We start from the raw sequence: 24,591 nt of genomic DNA on the forward strand, positions 1-24,591 counted from the left end.
TGGAAAAGATCTCATGAACAGGGCAATATTCATGATGCCAAAGAGAAAGCAGTTGTTAGAGGTGTGCCTGTGATTTTTTTTTTTTTTAAAGATTTTATTTATTTATTTGACAGAGAGAGACACAGAGAGAGCAGGAACACAAGCAGGGGGAGTGGGAGAGGGAGAAGCAGGCCTCCTGCAGAGCAGGGAGCCTGATGCGGGGCTCGATCCCAGGACCCTGGGATCATGACCTGAGCCGAACGCAGATGCCTAACGACTGAGCCACCCAGGCGCCCCGTGCCTGTGATTTTTTGAATTGTAAGGGGTTTCTACTAATTCCTCTCCCATCTCAAACAATCTATTCTGCAACATTCTAAAGGGCATCTGGCCATTCACACCCTGCTTGGACACTCCAGGGAGTGGAAGCTTTGTACCTCTCTTGTATATTTCCCAATGGCCTTATAGCAAATTCAAGCTTTGTTGCTTTTTAAAAAGAAAATAATGCAGACTGTGTCAAATCCAAATACCTCATAATCATGCAAAGTTGTGAAAGTCTCCCACTTTTCCCTTCAGTCCTACCCTATAGAGATTGTCACTGTTTGCAGTTTGATGTGTAGCTTCCATATTTTTGACTAGATGTGTACACACACACATATATAGCACAACAACCTTTAAAATCATTTTAAACGTAGTTTTCCCAACTTGCTCTCCCCCTCAGTTAATAGAGCATGAACGGCCCTTCAAATCAATACATAAAGATTTACTATGCTTTTTAACAGCTACATAGTACTTCATTTCATGAATGTAACATAACTTTATATATTTCCCTTCCTTAGATAATGCTGCAGAGAACATTCTTGTATTTTCCCATACTTGTGCTAGTATTTCCATTTTGTTGTGTTTTGAAAGGCTTATTCATGGTATAATTGGTAGACTCCTTCTTCATGTTGAACTGAAATCTGTCCACCTGTGAATTTTTCTGTTGCTGCTACTCCTTTGATGTGGTTTTCTACTTCACTGTGAGTATGAGTCTAGGCTTATAAAAATGTGTGAATACAATTTCATTATGCATATATGTGTCTCTTTTCCTGGTAATCTTGAACTCACGTGTTTTCTTGCTTTATCCTTGAAGCAAGTACAATGCAATTAAAACTTGAGTTAACTTTGTTAATAACTGAATTACTTGGTGCTTTCATAGGAGACTGTGGTTTTGTGCATCTTTTCACATTGCTTCAGTTCTGTTTCTTGGCCTGGGAGATGCCCACCAAATCTGTGCGTTCTGTGGTAGAGCAAGGTCAATTTTACGTTGTCATTAAGTTGATTGTGAAGACAGTGTAGAGGAGTTTTGTGGGAAAAAAATCAAGAGAAATGTCTCCATATATGTGTAAGCTCTGTGCCTCTGAAACTGGTGTCTGAATCCTCAGGAATATTTCCTATCATGTTAAGTTGGAAGCAATGAGAAAGGAAAGCAGGGCATATAAATAAATGATGGAGAACTGCCTATAAGAAGTAGGCTCTGTTGTACTTTTATTTTTTTTTTCAGCCTGGAAAATTAATGTAATTTTCTTTATTTTATTTTAAAAATATACTTGGATATCTTTATCATTTCCATTTTTTGAAAACCAAATTCATTATTTTCAGCTATTGTTTTAATTTTTTATTGTGGTAAGAACACTTAACATGAGATCTACCTACTTAAAAAATTTTTGAGTGTACAATACGGTATTGCTAACTGTAGGCATTATGTTGTGCAGCCCATCTCTAGAACTTACTCCTCTTGCATAACTGAGACATTATATCCATTGAACGACATCTCATTTCCCCCTCCTCGCCCCTGGCAACTACCATTCGACCCAGCTTCTGTGACTGACTATTCGTAGTCTTGACTGACTCATCTCGTACTGTACAGTCATGCAGTATTTGTCCTTCTGTGACCGGCTTATTTCACTTAGCACTACCCCGTTCACTGGGGCACTATTCACAATAGCCAGGATATGGGAACAACCTAAATGCCCATCAAAGCACGAATAAAGAAAATGTGGTGTAGCCGCCCAACAGAATATTATTCAGCCTCCCCCAAAGAAGGAAATCCTGCCGTATGCGACAACATGAATCCACCTGGAGGACATTATGAGAAGTGAAATAAGCTTGCCCTACTTTTACTTGAAGAATTCATGGGTCTCTAAATATGACTTCTTTGATCCCCAGAGCATATCCAGAAAGAGACACATGGAAGAGCTCATGTTGTGAATCCTCTTGTGAAAGACATTCTCTGAGAGGGTGATTAGTTGTTGGTTCTTTTTGTGCTTTTAAATCCTGATAGAGGAAATCAGTTTCTAGAATGCCACTGTCTCTCAGTAGCTAGCATCCTTTTGACAGGTAATAAAACTAGGAGGACAATACAGAGGCGTAGGTCCTATAATTCACATCTCAAACACAAGCATTTAAAAGCAGAATTTCCATTATGGTTTTTTGATGTCAGTGTCAACGATGCCTCCAGAATTTCTCCATAGGAGGAGCAGCAGTCAAAGAGCCAGGATGGCTGGGGGCCTGAGCCCGGAGTGTTGGCACAGCGCGCACTCCGCTTAAGGTGGCTTGGGCGTCCCTGGTGTGGCCCCGGGAGACCATGGGATAAAGTGTGGGGGCCATTCGCCTTTCGGTCTGTTCTTTGGTGCACCACCCAAGTTAACAGTTGTCACCAAACCTACTGACGGGAAATACATTGGGCCCAAGGACAGACCTGGCTGAATGTCACATCAGTATCTTCTTTTTGATATAATTAAACATGTCACATATAGTCTAAATAAGTTTCCCTTTCCCCAGAGTCATACGGTGATGATATAAAGTAAACATCATCTTTACCAGCCTTCATACCTAAAAAGTGTGACAGTCAAGACACATTCATTGTGACAGCTGGAGCTGTTACCTTCTGCTTATGCATAAAGCTGCCTACTGTACTTTTATTTTTTTAAGATTTTATTTATCCATTTGACGAGAGAGAGACAGAGAGAGAGAGCACAAGCAGGGGGAGCAGCAGAGGGGGAGGGAGAAGCAGGCTCCCCGCTGAGCAGGGAGCCCCATGTGGGGCTCCATTCCAGGATCCCAGGATCATGACCTGAGCCGAAGGCAGATGCTCAACTGACTGAGCCACCCAGGCGCCCCCTACTGTACTTTTCTGTTCATTTCAAGTATGTACCAGACTCTCACCATGCATTTCCACTTGATGTTTCTTTTTATTTTTTTTTAAAGATTTTACTTATTTATTTGAGAGAGAGAGCATGAGTGGTGGGAAGCGGCAGAGGGAGAGGGAGAAGCAGACTCCCTGCTGAGCAGGGAGCCCGACTCGGGCAGTCAAAGGCAGACACCCAATGGACTGAACCACCTAGGCGCTCCTCCACTTGGTGTTTCTAAAGTTCATGAACACTGAAGTCTAATTAACTCTAATTAGAATCTTCCCTTTGGCTGCATGCCCAAGGATGCATGGCTTGTATATTTTGGTATATTTGGAATTTTAAGGTTTATACCTCATGAGTATTGTTTGGCTTTTTATTTCATTTTCTTTATGGTCCCTCTCCCAGGGGATTTCAACAAAGGGGTAGCATTGGCTTTAGAAGAAGATAGTTATCTGTTCATGTGAGATGACAGGATACTGGGGTGGTCTAGGACCAATCACTGGTTCAAAAACATTAATTGAACATTTTCTATGTGCCGGGCATTGGGCCTGATGCTCAGGATGAATCGATGCCCAAAGTCTAATAGAGAGCCAGAATGTGGTGGGGCACTAAGAACTAGATCTTTATGAATTAAAGTTAAGATGACAGGAAGCCTATAGAGGAGTAAGCTGGAAAAACACGTAGGGCCAGACTGTGAAGGGACATTAGCGCTAAGCTAAAGGGCTTCAGCTGGAGGCTGTCAGTGATTCCCAAAGTGTGGCCCCCTACCAGCTCTATCAGCCTCACCTAGGAAGCTATTAAAAATGCAAGTTCTTGGGCCCCACCTAGACCTAATGAATCAGTAACTCTTAGGGTGGAGGCCAGTAATCCTTGTTTTCACAAACTCTACAGATACTTTTGATATATACCAAAGTTTAAGAACCATTGCTCTGGTGATAGAAAACCCTTGGAAGGGTTTATTTTAAAAACCCAGTTTTAGGGGCGCCTGGGTGGCTCAGTTGGTTAAGCGACTGCCTTCGGCTCGGGTCGTGATCCCAGGGTCCTGGGATCGAGTCCCACATGGGGCTCCCGGCTCAGCGGGGAGCCTGCTTCTCCCTCTGACCCTCTCCTCTCTCATGCTGTTTCTCTCTCGCTTGCTCTCTAATAAATAAATAAATAAATAAATAAATAAAATCTTTAAAAAAAAAAACAAAAAACAAAAACAACCCAGTTTTATGGTGACATAATTCACACATCATACAAGTCACCTGTTTAAAGTATACAAGTCAATGATGTTTAGTATTTTCACAGATTTGTGCAACTATCAACACCACCTAATTTTAGGACATTGTCATTGCCCCCAAAAGAAACTCCTTATTCATAATAGTCACCCAACCTCTAGTCACTGGCGACCACTTATCTACTTCTTGTCTCCGTGGATTTGCCAATTCTGGACATTTCATATAAACAGAATCACACAACACGTAGTCTTTCATGGCTGGTATCTTTCACTTAGCAGTGTTGTCAAGGGTCATCCATGTGGATGGGGATGAAGGAAGGCACTTGTGGTGATGAGCACTGGGTGTTGTATGTAAGTGTTGAATCACTAAATTCTACACCTAAAACTAATATTACACTGTAGTTTAACTAACTGGAAGTTAAATAAAAACTTTTTTTAAAAAAAGGGGGGTCATCCATGTTGTATTAGAACTTTCTTTGTATGGCCAAATAGTATTCCATTGTAGAGATACACTACATTTTGTTTATCCATCTGTTCACTGATAAACTTTTGGGTTGTTTCTACTTTTTGGCTATCATAAATACTGCTGTTATGAACATCCATGTGTAAGTTTTGTGTGAACACATGTTTTTATTTGTCTTGGGTATACACCTTGTCCTTTTTAAGGACAGGAGTGACCTGCTCAGCTGAGGGTTTCAGTACATGACAGCTTGGGGCAGTGCTTCTCATTCCTCTGCCTCCACACCATGCCCATGTCCAGAATACTCCATCATCAACTGTACTCTCATGATTCCCTTTTTAGATAGTGGTGTGGGGGTAAGAGGTGGGCTGTATAGTTGGAAATACGCTCTTCCTTACATGCTAGCATCTCTTTCTCTTGTCCCACAATTGAGAATCTTGCTAGAGATGGATATGAGCAGAAATAAAGACGTGAATTAAACTATTATAACAATTTAGGCCACGGGTGAGGTGAATTGGAACCAGGGCAAGTTTAGAAGGGATGACTTGTTGATTCTGAACTATTATCCTTAGTATCTCATAATCTTCTTCTACCAGTCTCCAACTATACTGCAAAGGCAAAGTAATATAGAGAGCAACCTTCTCTTTGGTGTGAAATATTATTTTTCTTTTCTTTTTTAAGATTTTATTTATTTCTTTGAGACAGAGAGAGAGAGTAAGAGAGCACAAGTGGGGAGGAGGGTCAGAGGGAGAGAGAGAAGCAGACTCCCTGCAGAGCAGGGAGCCTGATGTGGGGCTCAATCCCAGGACCTGGAGATCATGACTTGGGCCGAAGGCAGATGCTTAACCAACTAAGCCACTCAGGTGCCCCGAAATATTATTTTTCAATACTGATCCTCTGCTGAAGGGAGAAAAGCTACAGAAAAGCACAGCTTCTCAAACTTTTTCTGCAAAACCAAAAGCCACCCTGAGCATGGCTCATGGCCCCCTCATTTTAACGTTAGCTTTTTCACTTTGTGACACTTGAAATACAAATGATTTCTGAGACAAATTATTTTTTGGTAATTTAATGCAAGATTGCCATGTGTTGTGGTCCGGTCTGCTAAAAGTGGGAGAAATGAGAACATTGGTGTCTGTGTTAGTTTCCTGTGGCTTTTGTAGCAAATTATCACATTCATGGCTTAATGCAACACCAATGTATTCTTTTGCAGCTCTGGAGCCCAGAGGTCTAAAATGAAGCTCATCAGGCAAAAACCAAAACCTTGACAGGGAGCCTAGGGGATAAACCATTTCCTTGCCCTTCCAGTATCTAGAGCCACACTACTGTGTTCCTTGGCTCATGGCCCCTTCCTCTGTCTGCAAAGCCAGTGATATGCATGTTTTCTCTCTGACTCTGCTCTGTTCTGTTTCTGTCACACGCCTTTTTTCTCTTCTACCAACTCTCCCTTTGCCTCCCTCTTATAAGGATATTTATGATTGCATTTAGGACCCACCCATATAATCCAGCATAATCTCCCCACTGGAGATCCTTAACTTAATCACATCTGCCTAAACTTTTTTTTTTTTTCCTATATGACATTCTCAGGCTCTGGGCATTAGGACCTGCATATCTTTGGGGACCATTATTCAGCCTGCCCCAGTATCAAATCAACAGAAAAGAGGCTTTGCCCTTTTCACTACTTCTGGATCCATTCTTGTGCATTAATGAACTGATTTATGGAAAAGAGAAGCGTACTTGGAAAAGCATACATTTCGTGGCATCCTTTTGCTGGGCAGACTTAGACACTTGTACCATCATGCTAGGAGGCCCCGAAGCAGGAGGCCCCGGGTCCTGCTGCTGTGGCCACACAACTCAGCAACTCCTGCTGTCCCCACACCTTGTGAAGTGGCCGGGAAGCAGCTCCAGACGCCAGGCCAGACACCTTGCTTCTAAGTGCCTCCTTCAGCTGCCCCACATCATGAAATCTCTCCCAGCACTTCCACACATCTCTGTTATCTCTTTTCCATATTGATCTCCGAATGCTGATCATGGAATTGGCCTTATATTAACCAGAGAGGCACATATTCGCCTGTGTGTGTATGTGTGTGTCGGCGTGGGGGTGGGGGGCTGTAAGCCTAAATAAGACAGAGTTTAGTGTGCATAGTGTCTAGACGACTTCTACCAAAAAGGTGGCCAGCTTCCACATCCACTCCATTTAGTTCAGTTTGATAAGCAGTGCCCTGAAATAGGTAACTCAGGACATAGAAAGACAAATAAGATGAAGTGCCTCTACTTTGAGAATTTCAGTAGGACAGAAAGACGTGCACAACCAAACTCGTGAGGAGACATACACCACACGAGAGGTGTGGGCTGATATGGGGGTATTACTCGTGGTTGGGGTGAGCTTGGGTCAGGCAAGACTCCTTGGATGTGTTTGATGGGCTAGGACTGGCCCACAGATGGGATGAGGGTGTTCGGGGAGGACACAGAAGGTCAGGACACAAAGAGAATTCCAAGCCAGGGAGCTGGGAGATGAGTCAGAGAGGGAAAGGCAGAAAGCAAAGCAGGCTTGCATGAGTAGAATTTCTGTATTTGATGGATTTGGTTCTGAAATTGCTAGCAGGTGGAAAGTTCTGGAAAGTAGATATAAAGTTAGGCCCAGAGCATAGAGACTTGGGTGAGACTAGAGATTAGAGAAGTGGAGATTATCCTTAGAAGGTCACCACTGATGCCATGGATGTGGACAGTATTACAGAGGATATTACCAAAACAAAAGTAAGGACCACGGCAGACTACTTGAGGGCACAGAGGGCACCGAGAAAGTCACAAGAGAAGTAAAAAAAGCAAAAAGTGACAATGGCAGGAGGGAAACCAGGAGCCTGCACTGTGCAGGTGGCCAGCAAAGGGAGCATTCCAGAGTCCCCTGTCTCTAGCAGAGGCAACTGCCATAAAGCTGACCTTGTCTCTTTGTATCTATCCTTTGTGCTGCAAGTATATCCAAATGCCACGCAAGATTGTCATGAAACGTGGCAGGTTTGACAGAAGGCTATTTGGGCAGAAAAAGTTAACGTGTACAACTGAGTTGAGCTGGCGAAGCCCTTGGAAGCCATGATGGTCTTTGCACTATGACCTATCAATGCATTTAATTCTAACGTTTATACTAAGAACAACCTTATTATTGGAAAATAGGACCAGATTCTGCAATCAGATAGAAGATCATAACAGCAAGCACATGTGTCCATGAAGCAATCAAACAGTCCAGTTAAGTGGCTTGACCGTTGCTGAGATTATTTGTAAATCTTCACGTGCTAATTGTTCAACCATGTTCATATCTTCTTGCAGATATAAACCAAAAATGGAAGCAGAGACTAAAAGTTTAAGGAAAATGATTGGAGGAAAATAAACCCCAATTGAGCACATTTGGCTGTCACTGTGGTGAGCTGAACAAGGCCAATTCCAACATTTAGATTTGTCCGATTCTTTCTAGTGACTATCAGTTACCTCTAAAGATAAGAAGTTGGTAGAAGTTACTTGCTTCCTCCTAGGCAACCTTGCTATCAGGTGTTATTATTTTTTTTTAAAGATTTTATTTATTTATTTGACAGAGAGAGAGGCAGAGAGAGAGGGAACACAAGCAAGGGGAGTATGAGAGGGAGAAGCAGGCCTCCCGCGGAGCAGGGAGCCCGATGTGGGGCTCGATCCCAGGACCCTGGGATCATGACCTGAGCTGAAGGCACACGCTTAACGACTGAGCCACCCAGGCGCCCCGTCAGGTGTTATGTTTTAATTAAAGCAAATTTCAGACAGAATTCTGCCCGATGTTCAGCTATTCATTAACAAGAAGGCACAAAAACATGCACTAAAGCATGGTCCAAGTTCCAATTTTGTGGGTTTTTTTTTAAGCACTCTAACAAGCGCATTGCATAAAATGATTTCTCTGAGACAAATACAACAATATCCTCATGATTGAACCAGTCAACCTTTTAGTCAGATCAGTGCAGGGACTCTTCATGATGGGTTGAGGGGAGGGGAGGAGGCACCTGTTCTGAATGAGTTCTAGAATTAGGGTGCTCTAATAAAAGTACTTGGCTGACTCTATAAAAGGGGGTGAAGCACCTGTATATCATTTCTAACTATGACAGTTCTTGAATACCTCTTATTTCCCCAAGTATAAGTTGTTCCTATCATCCCTCTGGAGCAAATTCAGATGTTAAGAGTTGAGGCATAGGTCTTTGAAGTATGGACCACTGATCATGGTATTTCAGATATTACCTCAGCATCCCTAGAGCATAAACTAAATTGCATATACACATCTTCATGATACTGTCTAAACTAAAGCATATGAAGGTAAATTACAGAAAATATAACAATTATCTTACTTTTTGCATGCATAGGGAAAAAGCATATGTGGCAGATTGAATAATGCCCCCAAAGATGTTCATTTCCTAATCCCTAGAGTCCGTGAATATTGCCTTCTATAGCAGAAGAAACTCTGCAGATCTGATTAAGTTAAGCATTTCGAGATGGAGACATTATTCTGGATTATCTGGTTGGGCCCGGAGCATGATCATGAGCGTCCTTCTAAGAGGGGGGCAGAAGGAGAAGAGTCTATGGAAGAGGTGATGTTATGGTGGAAACAGGGATGGAGTGGAGGAAGATGGAGGAAGGGGCCCCAAGCCAAAGAATACAGGTGACTACTAGAAGCTGAAAAAGTCAAGGAAACAGATACTCCCCTCGGAGGCTCCAGGGAAAACCAGCCCTGCCAATACCTTGACTTTCGCCCAATGAAACAGATTTTGTACTTCTGATTTCCAGAACAGTAAGAGAAAAAATTTATGTTGTTTTGAGCCACTAAATTTGTGGTAATTCATCACAGTGGCAATAGGAAATGAATATAGCCATCAATATTAATGTCAGCAGAATTTTGGTCCAGCTCATGGAAGTTTCCATCGGAGCCGTTCTGAAAACCCTTGGCGTACATGGCTGACACTTCTTAGGTTATTAAAAAAGACCCTGTGTTGCGGGCCATGGAGAGGAGGAAAGGAAAAAATGGGGCAGGTTTTAAACCATTTTTAGGAACAGACTCAAAATCAGTCCCTGAATCTGTAAAAAGTAAATCATTTCTCTGCCTCTCACTGGGCACCATGGGACTGGATCACCATTTGAATGAAAATCAAGAATAATGAAGCCACATTGTTCCATTTAAGCCCATTAGGACTGTATTCTGGCCAGGTACCAGGTGAGCCTGGGCTACACTCCAGCGGAAGTCTCGCCCACTAACACATAACCTACGCATTGATTCTATTCCCAACCGAATGGGCTACTTTAACTGAACAAGCATTATGGCACCTTAGCCCACGTTAGAAAAGGCTAACATCAAAATGGGACATTAAGTTAGAGGAATTCAATTCCACAAAGGAAAGGATTTTTAGAAACTGGAGGCTCTTGATTTTCAGGCTAGAGATGGAGAAACTGCTTGGCTTCTACTCTGAGCCAAGACAGAACGGAGCAAAGAAAGTCAGCAGAGTCTTTGGAGGAACTGCCTTTGGAGAGAATTACTGTTGAAAGCTTCGCTCTGAAATCAAATACAATCAGAGGAGTTGGGGAAGGATTGCAAAAGCCTTGGTTTTATCATTTACATACTTGCCCCCAGGTTATTCTAGCAATTTCCTAAAACTATGTCTAGCTCTCTCATTACCTGGCTCAGTCCTGTGCACACAGGCACACCCTCAATGGCAGTTGCTAGTTATACCAGGAGAATGTGATGATGGGAACTCAGGAGGAAGGGGACAGGTGCCGAAATGCCGGACCATTGCATTGTTCTAGGGTTCTCTGGATAAACACTTTCTATCTACATGGTCAATTATATGTACTCCATAGGCCACCAGGAAAATACCATTTTCCTTCTAAAGTGAATTAGCTGTGTCCATGAAGCCTAAGAAAATAATCCCTTTCAATACAGAAGGGTTCCTGGATTTGAGGCCAAATACTTAGATAACTATTCAGGCAGGTCACCATGGCTTGCTAACTCTGCCATTTACCCACTAAGTCAACATCTTAATACAGCACTGGCTTCTTTCTTCGAGCTGCTTTTCATTCGAAGGCCTGCTTCAATAATCCTGTACTCCCTACCTTCAAAATTTATATTCTCTTATATGACAGTAAAATTATCAACATCAGAAAATTATCATTGCTACACTGTTTATGGACCCTATTCATTTTGCTAAGTGTTCTATTAATTCTTTTTACTTTTTAAAATACTTTTTTTATTCTTTAGTAAGAGAGTATTTATATACAGAAAAATTCACCCTTTTAAGTGTATAGTGTTAGGAGTTCCAGCAAATGCATAGAGGCCTCTAATGGTCTGGGCTAAGGAAGATTTCCTGACCCTTCCTCAGTAGTGGGACATCTCCTTTCCCAAGTAGTGGGACATCTCGAAAGGTCTGGGATCCATGCCTGCAAGTTTTTTCTGTTTCCTTTCCCCAGCTCCCATGGGTCATCTGTGCCCTAAAGCTGACTGTTTGCCGTACATTTCCAGCAGCTTAAGATTTTTGTCCTATAGGAGGCTTTGTGCCTTTCGCTGGGGGATTAGCTTCTTCCCTCCCCTGGACCTAAACCACTGCGGAAGCTTTGGGACTTGCCCTGTCCCCAGTCTCTCTTATGAGCACTGGTGAGGTCCCCAAAGGGCCCATGAGTGGGTATAAATTCCCCTGTGCCTAAGTTCTCAGGGGTCTTGTCCTCTCACACAAGCCCACACTCAGCCTTTAGGAATTAAGAATTTTAGCTGAATTCTTCTTACCAGCTTGTACGACATCCAGTGTTTCCAGCAAGTAAGTAAGTGCCCATGTCCTGTCTCTCCTTAGAGGATCCTTTGTTTCCTTAGATTTTGAGTCACGTGGTTGTCCTGTGACCACAGTTCTATGATGCACTCAAAAAAAAGTTGGGCTTTCATAGAATGGTTAGCATTTTTTGTTGTGGATTTAAGAATAAAAGCAGCCTTTTCTAGTTTCTATACCCTAAAGGGAAGGCAGAAGTCCATTTTATAGTTCTGGATCATCTGTGAATTTGATTTCTTTCCTTACTATACTGTAACTATCTGAAAAATGAAAATAATCACATCTGCAGCAGGATGGATCTAAGGGGAGATACAGTGGTCGAGAAGCTGGGTTTGAGATTTGGATTTAATTATACCTTCATATAGACAGGTTCTCTCCTGCAGCTGCTTCTGACCCAGGCTGAAATAATTGTGTCTCCTCTTCCTGACACTTGTAAGGAAAAAAGTATAATTGGGTAGCATTCACCTCTGCAAAATTAAAGAGTTTGCTCGCTATTAGTCAGATAGCACACCCTGAAAGTTGTAGGAAGACTTCCAAGTATTTTGAAGGGAAACTGACAATTAAAAAGAAAAAAAAAAAGGCTTTTGTAAAGGGAAACGCAGCTGCCTGGAATAGCTACAGTGCGAACAATTATATAGAAAATGTCTATAATGTGAAATGATGCAAAATAAATTCCTGACCAAGGAGCTGATCCTAACAGGCTAAGTGGCTACTTTGAGGTCTTCCCCTTAGGGCACAGCAGTGAAGCCATGGTAGATTTTAAGTTTGCTAGGAAATTTGTTAATTTCTTAAAGGAAGCTAGTTAGTCACAAACATTTATTCGACATCTATATTAGCTGTTGTAGGATCCAAAAGGTTGTAAAAGAAACAATTATTCTGAATAATTGTCAGAACGGTGTCAAGTTCTTTCTGGACCTACTTTGTCTGAGGGGACAATTCTCAGGGACAATTCACCATCACACCCCAGGCTCAGCTGCTGTTTGTCACTCCGTTCTGTCCTGTGGGTGGGGACAAAGCCAGCGATACAGCCCCTCCTAGTGCTCTTTTATGAACCTTTAATCCCCTTTCACCTGGCTGCAAAACCTCCTGACCCCCCAACTCAGGTCCCAGGGGTCTCAAGAATCTCCCTGACAACCTCACATCACCTTTCAACCTGGTCAAATAAAGATGTCCTACTTCACCTCTGAAAAAAACCAAAAACCCAAAAACAAAAAACCCCTGAGAAAACAAATTTATGCCAGTGTCATTTACTGACACATCTTTCTTAAGAGGACAACTTTCTTATAATTTTTGTTTTTTATTTTCGTTTTAATTAGAACAGAGAATGGCCAATTCTCAGGCAGGTATCTCCCAGGTATCATCCTTCATGCGACTCTGTGAGCTAGCCACCCAGTCTGTATATAGACAGACCCCTCCAGCCTTCATATCCTAGATGAGGCTGCACACCCACTCTCAGAGCATGGTTTTCAGCAAGTGTAATGAGGTTGGTCTGTGTTCCACATATTCCTGTCTATCCCTCTTCACACCTATGTTAGCTGGGCAATCTTTGGAAACAGAACAGATTTTTTTCCCCTCTCCTTTCTCCTGCTTGAATCTCTAGCTTGGAATTTGCATGTTGATGTACTGTCTCCGGCATATTTCACTGGTACCAATCCCTATCCAAGGTTCTGGGGCTTTTTGTACCACTGTGTTTCCTGGTGGGAAAAGACTGTTCTCTCTTGACTGTGAACTGAATAGAGAAGACCAGTGATCCCTGCCTGTCTCCTATCACCACAGAAGCAAATAATAGAGGGGGCACTTCTTCAGGGGTGAGTCTCCTCAGATAGGCCTGAGACATCCATGCACAACACCGCATAAACCTTGACCGTGGGCCCACTGTACCATGGCACTGTGCTTGGCTCAAGAGTTACCAAGGTGAAAAAGACCATCAGCGAATGAGTTCTCTGCAATCTGACCTTTGTAAGGAACTTGGTCTGAGTCCTCTAGAGCCGAACTGAGGAGGCAAAAAACTGTAACCCCATACTTGCCTTCCATTTAGAAATACAACATGGCATGGGGCGCCTGGGTGGCTCAGTCGGTTAAGCGTCTGCCTTCAGCTCAGGTCATGATCTCAGGGTCCTGGGATCGAGCCCCGCGTCAGGTTCCCTGCTCAGTGGGGAGCCTGCTTCTCCCTCTGCCTGCCACTCCCTCTGCTTGTGCTCTCTCTCTCTCTCTGGCAAATAAATAAAATCTTTAAAAAAAAAAACAAAACATGGCAGAAATGAAAAGGACCTAAAATTCAGCTAAGTCAACCCACTGAGAGGGGCTATTGATGGATGCAAGAGTTGAGCACTTCATTTCAACAGGAGTCTCCAATTATATTCATCCTATGTTGTACCCTTTTGTGTAAGATTTGTTTTAATGAAAATTTCCCTCCTAGGGATGTGTGCAAGTGTGCAAAGATATATAAGAGAATCTTCACTGAAGCATTATTTGTAATCAGGAAATACTGGAAACAACCTAAATGTCCATCACTAGGATAATGGATAAATTACAGTCTAGTTATTTAATGGCATAATGTACAGCAGAGAAAATGAACTAGAACTATGTATATGCACACAGATATATTTCAAATAGATAATGCTGAGATTTAAAATACAAATTGGATACATAGATATATCACTTATTTGAAGTTTAAACTATTAAATGCTGTCCATTATCTTAGACTATATATGTGTAGTTAAAGCATAAAAACACGAATATGAGTGATGCATGTCAATTTCAGAGATTTCCCCTCTTCTTAGGGGAAGGGGATTGAGTATATCAGGGGTTACAGGGGTATCTGCACCATTTCATTTTTTTAATATGGTGGTATATAGGTGAGTGTTTGCCTTTCAGTATAAATTTTATGTGTCTGAAATATTTCATTTTAATACTTTTAAAAAGAAAGGGTTCTGCTGATTTTAAAAAGGTTTGAAAGCCAATGAACTAGGAAGGGGTGGCTGAGGAATGCTGATACTCAAAGTTACAACAGTCTCCAAGCAGGCCTCTGCAACCCCCTCCAGGCTATCCTTCAAAAGCCCATCCTGCCTTCTGGAATAGCGGCTCTCAAGCCCTAGCAGGCCTATGGCAAAATGCATATTTTACCCTGACCCCCATCTCGGATTCTCATTTCGTTGTCTGAGGTTTTCATTAAGCATACCAGTGATTCTAGTAGGTGTGGTCAGGGTACCTTTGAGAAAGATGTTCAAGGTAAGCAAATGAAATCTCAGTAGCTCATGGGTCTACAAACCTTTGCCATAGACTTGTTGCTAACAATGATTTAGAGTTATGCCATGTCAGAACTATGACTTCGTATACTCAACAGGGATTATTTCTGTTTCCCGCTCAACATAATGAAAGCCCTTTAAATCAGTGTGGTTTTGGGGGCAGGGGTTGGGGAACAGGAGAAAAAGTTAAGGTAGAGGGGGCAGTTAAAAACAATGCAATGAAAACATTTTTATTTTCTGAATTAAGGAGGTACTAAATAAATAGATTCATGGTACCAATTAGCAGGACTGGAACTAACAGTATATGGTAATTATATAAACAGTTCCTTGGCATTCATTTGGGGACAGATGCTGTTATATCCCCTTTTCCTCCTTTATTAAGACAACACATGTTTTTAGCATATCAAAAATACAGAAAAATGTGGAGAAGATTATAAAAATCACCATTAATATCACAACTGAAATAACAGCTGCTTGTTATTTGTGAACTGGTTGACATAATGTTCACAGTTTGAAAATTGGCCAAGGTGGGAGTAATTACACCACAGAAATAGGCAAATGCTGTAAACCAGCTCCTTACTTATACCCCAGATTCAGAAGTTCAACTTTTACTAGCAAAGCAATGAGCCCATCTGACATATACCTTTCCCCCCAAATTTAGATAATGCTACAATGTAGTTTTGGGATTGCAAGTGTGTATCTGACAAAGAATTTTCTGAGTTATCTTGGGAAATTAATGGGCTGATCCCTTTTTCATATTGTGTAGGGGGAGCAAGGACCCCAAGGCTTTCCAGGGCCAAAGGGCTTGACAGGCCGTGGCCTCCCTGGCCAAAAGGTAAGTTATTTTAGGACCTTAGAAAGATGCTTAGGTTTAGGATCTCAATAGCTTCACGTGAGCTTTGGGAGAGCTCTCATATCCTTATAGCTCTTGGAGGAAAAAAATCCATTTGGAAGCAAATCCTTATGGATTTCCTTTCCTAACTATAAACATGCTTAATTTATAAATCTTGTTTTCTTCATCCTTGAAAGCCAGCTGCTAAAGGAGTGAATCCTTACAACATACCCTGTAAAAGACACCAGATAACTGCTCTAAAATTTTATAATAGTTGAACTTCCTGAAGACAGTGAGCTGTTCTGATCGTATCTCAAGGTCTCCTCACCTTGAGATCTCTGGTTCATCATGAATTAGATCATGGTACCTGGGGGGAATGTAAATATAATGACCCCCATTTTTTCCCCATAGTATATTTGTGTCAACCAGAACCACAGGTCTTCAAGAGATACCACTGGGAAATTAATTAAATTTTAGAGTTTTTCTTATTTGGCTTCAATATTTACATTCTAAACTTCTCTTTTCACTATATTCTAAAGGGAGAGCATGGAGAACAGGGTGCTATGGGAAAGAAAGGCGGTAAAGGGGAAATTGGAGAGCCTGGATCCCCAGGAAGACAGGCAAGGAGTGATTTTTAAAGTCTTACTGTAATTTTATACATTAACTACTTCCAGCCTATATTGACTGTTACTCTTCTTCCCCTAAGTAGGGGTTACAAGGACCAAAGGGAGACGTAGGACTTACAGTGAGTATCCATCCTAGAGGGTAATTGAGGGTTTGTGCTTGCAAAATTATTCCATTCATGTTTTGCTTCAGAAGAATGAATTCTTTTGACACAGAGTTCCAGCTGCTATTTAATGATAGCACTGCTACAAGCCCAGTGTTGACTTAGATGCATGAGGTAATTGATCTGAGCATGAGGGAGAAAAAACACCAGGCAGCCCTCACCCAGCCTTGTGGTGGTGTGTGACACTCCCCTGTGACCCCTGGCAGACAGGGTAACAAGGAGGTGAGCTGTTTAAACAAGCGAAATGTCCAAATGACTTCTACTTTACACGATCCTTCACATTTCCAAATGGGGCATTCGGTTTCCTTGAAGTAGATCCTTTAGGAAGTGCTCTGAGGAGAATAGTCATCACAAAATGGAGATTACTTGAATGTACTAGTTCACTTATTCAACAAAACTTGTGAGGCATTGGCAAACTTTTCCCTATGTTCCCTACACTGTTGCAAACAAAAAGCTGAAACTCTTCAAAGTCTCACAGGGTAGGAAAGTTCTAGAATTTCTATAGCAATGTCTATTTCTTCCTTTCTCGTTGGAAGGCACTACATCTTCTGGAGTGGAGAAGCAATGGGAACCTTCTCTTTTATCCTCCTTCGGATTTTTCAGTGGGTCATTGTCTGGGGATGCTGACCCTATGTGCTGTGCTGAGCAAATCCAGGCGTAAGGGGTGGGAGTTCAGGTGGTGAAGGTGAGACATGAGAGCTGAGCATGTGACAAACAGAACACACACTTTTTTATGGCCTGTTTGCCTTTTCCTCTTCATTCTTCCTCACCACAAGTCAGATAGCCCCCCAGATGCCTATGGCGTATGAAAGAGCTACATACACATCAATTTCTCCCCCAAAGTAGCAGGAAGAGTATCTGTAAAATGCCCGGAGGAACAATCCCCATAGGTTTATACCCTCCCTCCTATCCCAGTATGTGGAAAGGGCCTGCCTTCCTTCATCCATTCATCTGTTCACTCATTTCACCAACATTTATTGGGTACGTATTCTGGGTCAGGCTCTGAGATAGGCAGGGGAGCAGTAGAGATTAAGAGACTATGTCTGTGGACTCAAGGAGCTCATAGCCCATTAGAAAGAAAGACAAGCAAAGGATGTTCACCTGTCATTTGATAAATGCTATGATAGACGTAGATAATGTGGATCGAGAGCAGACAAAAGGATGTCCGATGATGTTTGGGCCCACATTAGGCTTTAATTGCTTGAGCAGAAGATTTTTTTTTTTTTTTTATTCATGAGAGACAGAGCGAGAGAGAAAGGCAGAGGGAGAAGCAGACTCCCAAGGAGCAGGGATCCTGATGCGGGACTCGATCCCAGGACCCTGAGATCACGACCTGAGCCGAAGGCAGACGCTCAACCATCTGAGCCACCCAGGCGCCCGAGCAGAAGATTTTTAGCCAAGAGGCAGAGATCTTAGAAATGAGGATGTCGTTCTACCGACCTTGGCTTTCTAGATTCTAGAAGAGGGACTAGCAGGGAAGGATGACTGAAGGAAGAGCGAATTTGCCTGCAATGAGAATCTAGTCTGTGACTGGTCCTGCGTTAGGCTCCTTCACCTCTGGTGCTCCTTCACCTTACCTAGTACTGCAGGGTGCCTGAGGGCTCATGTTTTAGAGCCCCCACACAGGACCTATAGTGCTTCTTCAGCCGCACCCCTTCCCCTGGGCGAGAGTCCTCAGAGTCGAGGAGAGTGAGCACCCTGAGCACACGCCCGCTCTGTTCTACACACTGGATACACAGGATCCCCAAATTGCCTGCCTAAATGGCCCATTTAGAAAGCTGACAGCACTGGCCTGTATGCATGGGTCCCCCCAGAGGGTGGGCAAGGGGCAAGTGTTCTCAGGGAATTTGGACAGAGTTTAGAAGTAAAGACTTCACGCCATGAATGCTGGCCCAAGCCCCGTGCAGTGTAGAAATGGTGGGGACGGGGTGCAACGAGAAAGGGACAGGCTGCAGACCACAGCCCTCCCTTGCCCAAGAGTCCATGTTAATCTACAGGATAGCTCCATGAGGTAGGTACTATTATCTCTACTTCCATGAAAGACATGCTAAGTCAGAAAAGTCTGGGCAATATGCCTGAAGTAGCAGAGCCCTTGTAGCTGGAGTTGGCTTGTCTGCTGCCAAATCCAGGCAGCTCCCCCATAAATGCTGTTCTTAGAAGGCCTCTTCCCTCTCCCCACCCATGTTCTCTCCCTGATCAAATATATCCCCAAGCAGCTGTCAGTTGTAGATTCATTCCAGACTAGCAAACTACTCTTTTAAGAGGCAAATACCATTGACAGAGTTCAGTGTCATAAGAATTCATGCCAAATTGCTTCAAAAAGACTGTTCTTCCACCCGTATCTAACATGTTAGCATTTCTCAGTGTCTGCCCTCAGTCTTCTTTCTCCTGGTCTTCCAACTCTGAGGCAGGGACAGCCATGAAAGGAAGGGGGGATGGACAGTTTGAAAAGGCTAGTTTGATATCATAGCTAAATTGTATGGAGAGTGACAACATACTGTCTTCATGTTATAAACATGCAAAAGAATATGTTTAACCAGTGGAGGTGAGGGGACACACTGGATTAAAACAGACTGGAAAGCTCTGCTCTAGGAAATCTCATCTGCCATCGCTCTTTCCACAGCCAGCTGTACGCTGGCCTTCCTTAAATCTGCCTCTAGTTTGCACTGCTCTCTTGAGCACCAGACCTTACGTCTAACTGCCTACTGGACATCCCCAGCTGGATGTCCCATCGATGCATCAGACTCAGCCATGCTCAAGCGGAGCCCAGTGATCTTCACTAGCCCCCACCCTGCTCCTATTCCATTCCTCCCTAATCTCAGAGAGTGGGCCAACGTCATTTGCCTCCTCTGAGACTCTTTCCTCACCCTTCCTTCCAATTACCCACCAACCCCTTCATTTTCCCTCGGATAGTTCCCTCTAGACCAATCCTTCCTCCTTATCACTGCCACCACTGCTTTCTGGTGTCACTTCCACCCCCCCCCGAACTATTTAGGAACCTCAAACCCCTCCATTGGCTGCCATGATCACCTTTCTAAAATAAAAGCATGATCAGATCTCTTCTCTGCTTAGGGACCATGCGTCTTCTCACTGCCCACGATAAAGTTCACACTCTTCAACATGACACAAAGACCTTCTAGAGTTCATCTGTCTTACACATTTCCTGTCATTCTCTCTGCCACGTACCCTGTGTCGTAAGTTTACTCAAGTACTGTAAGGCACTGTGTTTGTGTACTTTGTCCCCTGCCTGGAATGCTTCTCCCATTCTCCCTCTTTCCTCCCCTTCTCCCTCTTTCCTCCCCAAGCTGCTCGTAATCCACCTTCTTGGTCTGCAGCCCCACCCTCAGGCTCCCACCTCTGGAATTCCCAGCAGACCCGTGTGGTTCCTTGACTCCAATCCAATAGCACAGCACTTACAAAAGTATTTATTTGTCTACTGCTTACTAGACTATGAATCTTTTGATAGGTATAAATTTGAAGCCTTCATCATTGGCAAAAATAGCCAAAGTAGTCATTGAGCAATTTGAGTGGAAAAAATAAAACTATTTTAGTCAAGCAAAAGCAAAGAAGAGGAGGAAAAGATTGATATATGTGAGTACCTAAAGCTTTTTAGACCTGGTTAGACCATAAAAGCACATTAAGAAGAATTTAAATGCAACTTTGATATAAAAATTATTCTTACAAGTCAATGAAAGATAAACATCTTAATAGAAAAAATAGACAAAGGACATACAAAGGACTTGCACAAGGGGATACAGCTTGGAAACATGCATATGAAATAAAATTTAGCCTCACTAAGAATTGCATAAGTATAATTTAAAACAATGTGATATCTTGTTCTATCAAATGGCAGAGATTATGTAAAAATAATAACCAGTATTATGTGTCTAAAATAAAATAGGTTTTCTTATACGCTGCTGTTAGAGGTGTCAGTTACAACCTTTCTGAAGGTCACTTTGGCAATATGCATCAAGAGCCTTAAAATGGCCATGCATCTGACTTCAGTAATCAAGTTTTTCAGAATACTTAATAATATGGGAAATTAAGTATGATATAATGTTAAGTGAAAAACTACACTTGATCTTAGCCAAAAGGCCGAGAAGCGATGTTAAGTGAAAAACTGTAATAAACTTGGTGTCTAGTATTTTCTCCACTTGTAAAAAATTAAACATAAATATATAAATATATTTCCCCTTCCTAAAAACACAATGTAAATATATAAATATATGCATTTTCCCTTTCTAGACACATCCTAGTTTCAGATTAAATGCCTCTCTAAATGTGGAAAAACATGACAAGGCCCCCCCCCAAAAAGATGACTATTGACTTCCTCATTTTATATAATTGTATTAATATTGTATTGGGAGTTCTTTTTAAATAGCCACTTGGAATCACTGGCTTTTACTCAATTTACAAAAAAATACAATTAAATTAAAATGCTCTGAATATTTTCCATACATGTTTCTGTTAAGTCCCATCACCAGCGATGTCATCTTTACCCCAATTCTGTCATTGTGAATTTTTTCTTTAAAACTTTCCTTTTACAACTGTTAAATTTTATCTTCTCAGATCTTCTTAGTTTTGCCTCCTTCCCGTTGAGATTTTCTGAGCTTCTATTAATAAAGTTCATCATTCCCATCAGCTTCCTGTCTCGGGCAAATACAGAATTCTGTTTTCCATTGTCCCATCCCAGTTATTTGTAAACGTGCTACTCAGGGCAGGGCGTTGGCACATTCACTCCCCATCCCCACCTCACCCTGGGCTCCTCTGCTGGAGCTGATGGCAGCAGGACCAGGAAGGAGCATTCAGGAACATGGGGACATTTCATGGAAGTGCCGAAGTGAGAGTATCAGGAACCTGGGGAGGGGACTTGCAAAACTGGACCGTGGTAGAGAAAAGGAGGGAATACAGCATAGAATGAATTCTCTTTTGGCCCTGGTACTTGTCTTGGTTGCTCAGCACATGTGGGTTAAGTTGTGTAACTGATGGCATGCATCACCCACACCTTTATAAGTTATATTTTATGGAGTTGGGCCCTATCCTAAGAGTTCTGTGTGCGTAGCCTCATTTGACCTGCACCCCAGCCCTGAGACACAGGTACCGTTAGGTCATCTAATGCCCAAGGTCACACAGCCGATAAATGCTGGAGCTGCAATTGTGAACTCTAGAAGTCCGAGCTCTGACATTTCACAACTCAAACACATTTCAGTTATGATATATTCTAGCCACCTTTTAACCCCTGTGCCATTTATTTTCTTCAGCTGAAGAATAAAAGCAAACGGCTCCAAGCTGATTGTAATAAGACACAGCTTTTATGATGATAGGAAAAAAATATTATGGTCATATAATTAATACATTTCCCTTTTGTCCTTCAGAGAGAAGAAATTATCAAAATTATTTTTGAAATATGTGGTAAGATTTGACCGTCAAGAAAAAAAAACCATCCCTTCAAAGTACCACAGCCACTATGTTCTGTGTTGGTCAAGATAAATGTGATCACCCAGAGATATACGGGAGAAAGCTCATGAGAAAGTTTGAAGCTCGTTTGGAAAGTCAATGGGAAACTGAAAGATGCAGAGAGAGGGGCTGTGGGAATCCTGATTTAAAAAAAGAAATCATCTTCCCAGGGTTCTTAAGAGGAATGAAGACACTGGCCCTGGAGTCTATGGGCAGGCAGGCCTTTTGTGAGCACAGAGCTCATTTGTATTCAGTGACATTTACCTGAGCTTGGGAAGGGAAAAAACAACAAAGGAAGTATGACCACAGGGGCCTAACTGGCATTTGAATCCAGCCTGGCTGGTGATTAGAATGTCTGTGTTTTTCCTGAAGCAAGAAGTCTTTCTGAATTGAGTTTTGAGCAGGATTTCTAGAGTGCATTTCATTTCAAAGACAGGAGGACACTGTCAGTCATCGTGCTTCATAGCTCTATCTAAATGCTTCTATGGCTAAATACGTTAAACTTAAAATAGACTTAGCAGAAAGAGGAAGAAAAGAGATTAGCCAAAAGGCAAGAGATTAATAAAATAATGGAGATAAGAGAAACGTGGCAGAAATGTCATTGTTCTTCCATACAGGGAACCCCTGAACTGGCTTGTCCCCCAAAAGACCTCTGGATGTTAAGAACCCAGCTGGGACTCTGTATGGTGACAGGCCAATTTAGATGGGGCTTCGGAGTTCTAGAAGCCCGGCAAAAATAGCACCCAGTTTCCTCATATTTTTTGTGGTAGGGCTGTTGGGTAACATGAGGATATGAATAAACCAACGGAGCCCTGATAAGTCTTATTTCCTGGTAACTCTAATGATTGCTTTGAATGATAAACCCTAAACCAAAGTTGTTTATTACCAGCATTCTGAGATCGTTCTCCTGAAGAGGTATCATAGTATGGACGGACTGCTGGCCTCCCTGAGCCACCTTTGTCCTCATTGTGAGCGACTGGGGACACAAACTAGAGTCTGGGGCAGCTGTTCTTCTGTACAGTTACGGGCCCTAATCCTTTCCCCACAATTAACCATTTTCGATCCATCACTTTACCCAATTGTCATGCTAATGAGGAAATATCAGTTGTCACATAAGGATATGGTGGAAGACTAGAAGATTAGCTTTCAGATTCAGATTAAATAGAAATGCTGGAAGGATAAAGAGCAAATTGAGGCTAGGGTTATCTTTTAGGGAGAGGGAGAGGAATGTAATCAGGAAGGGACACACAGGGATGCAGACTCTTCTAAAAATACGTATTTTTTAATCTGAGAAATTGGCACATAGGTGTGTCCTCTACAGTGCTTTGGTGGTTTTTTTGTGTGTGGGGGTGGGGGAGGTTGTTTTTGCAGTATATTATTTTCTAAAAAGTCAGATATAGAAACCAGAAGGGGGACAGCTGTTAGCTGTTAACACTCCCAGAAAGGGAAGGTAACGATCCAGGTCTCTGGTGGTTCGCTGCCCCTCTCTCAAACCACTCTAGTGCCAATCAGTGATGTTCTGATTTTCATTCATGCAATGTTTCTATCTCAACATTCATCTTTTAGGGTGTGGGCCCAAATGCAAAGAGACTCCTCTAGAACTGCTGTTTGTGATTGACAGCTCCGAAAGTGTAGGGCCAGAGAACTTTGAGATCATCAAAAGTCTCGTGAAGACTCTGTCCGACCAGGTTGCTCTGGACCTCACTACGGCCCGCATAGGCATAATCAACTACAGCCATAAGGTGGAGAAAGTTGCTCATCTGACTCAGTTCTCCAACAAGGACGACTTCAAGTTGGCTGTGGACAACATGCAGTACCTGGGGGAAGGCACTTACACAGCCTCAGCGCTCCATGAGGCCAACCACATGTTTGAAGCCGCACGGCCGGGTGTAAAGAAGGTGGCCTTGGTCATCACTGATGGGCAGACTGATACCCGAGATGAGAAGAATCTGACGGAAGTGGTGAAGAAAGCCAGTGACATCAATGTGGAAGTATTTGTGATTGGGGTAGTGAAGAAAAATGACCCCAACTTCGAAATGTTCCACAAAGAAATGAATCTCATTGCTACTGACCCAGATAGCGAGCACGTTTATCAATTTGATGACTTCGTTACCCTGCAAGGTAAGCCTCAGCGCCAGGGGAAAGGAATTTATGTTATTCTTCCAAGTACTGCATCAATGGATTATCCTGACCAAAAATGGAAATCAGGAGGAGGCTAATGAGGCTTACGCCAACACTAAATTGAACACATAAACCCCAGAAGGCAAAAAACATTTAGCATCCATCCAGTTTAGAGAGTATAATCTCTTGTCTTTATTCATTTGGAATAAGTGCTGAGTTGGCCTTGGAGTTGATTAACTGGGCTATCTAAGGTCGAGGACATGGTTGAAAAGAAAGAGTAGAATCTGGGGTATTGCTAAGCCTAGTTAATGTTCAAAAAGTGACCTAACCTGCATAAGAGATGCAGGAAACCAGCAGCAAGGCCGAAAAGAACCATGGAATCAAAGTGAATTAAGAAGTGTATGAGGAATGAAAAAAAGTTATGGTAATCTAGAGAGATGAGAAACACAAGTAACGGGGATAATTCTCATTTCTCTTCTATTCTCCATTTACTGCTCTTA

The 24,591-nt window shown here is 42.4% G+C and overlaps 1 protein-coding gene and 1 pseudogene across 2 annotated transcripts in view; one reads left to right on the top strand and one right to left on the bottom strand.

Moving 5' to 3' along the window:
* COL28A1 (collagen type XXVIII alpha 1 chain) overlaps positions 1 to 24,591 on the top strand; it is a 158,729-nt gene that overhangs the window by 117,558 nt on the left and 16,580 nt on the right. For both annotated transcript variants that reach the window (XM_081800483.1, XM_081800484.1), the window contains 5 exons: positions 15,661 to 15,729; positions 16,266 to 16,346; positions 16,436 to 16,471; positions 21,889 to 21,925; positions 23,537 to 24,091. In XM_081800483.1, coding sequence (XP_081656609.1) covers positions 15,661 to 15,729; positions 16,266 to 16,346; positions 16,436 to 16,471; positions 21,889 to 21,925; positions 23,537 to 24,091 — 778 coding nt within the window. The remainder of the gene's footprint in view (positions 1 to 15,660; positions 15,730 to 16,265; positions 16,347 to 16,435; positions 16,472 to 21,888; positions 21,926 to 23,536; positions 24,092 to 24,591) is intronic.
* Positions 20,451 to 20,620, bottom strand: LOC115942027 (U2 spliceosomal RNA; annotated as a pseudogene).

The sequence above is a fragment of the Leptonychotes weddellii genome, chromosome 12 (assembly GCF_054177405.1).
Source record: "Leptonychotes weddellii isolate Sample4059 chromosome 12, ASM5417740v2, whole genome shotgun sequence".
NCBI lineage: Eukaryota > Metazoa > Chordata > Mammalia > Carnivora > Phocidae > Leptonychotes > Leptonychotes weddellii.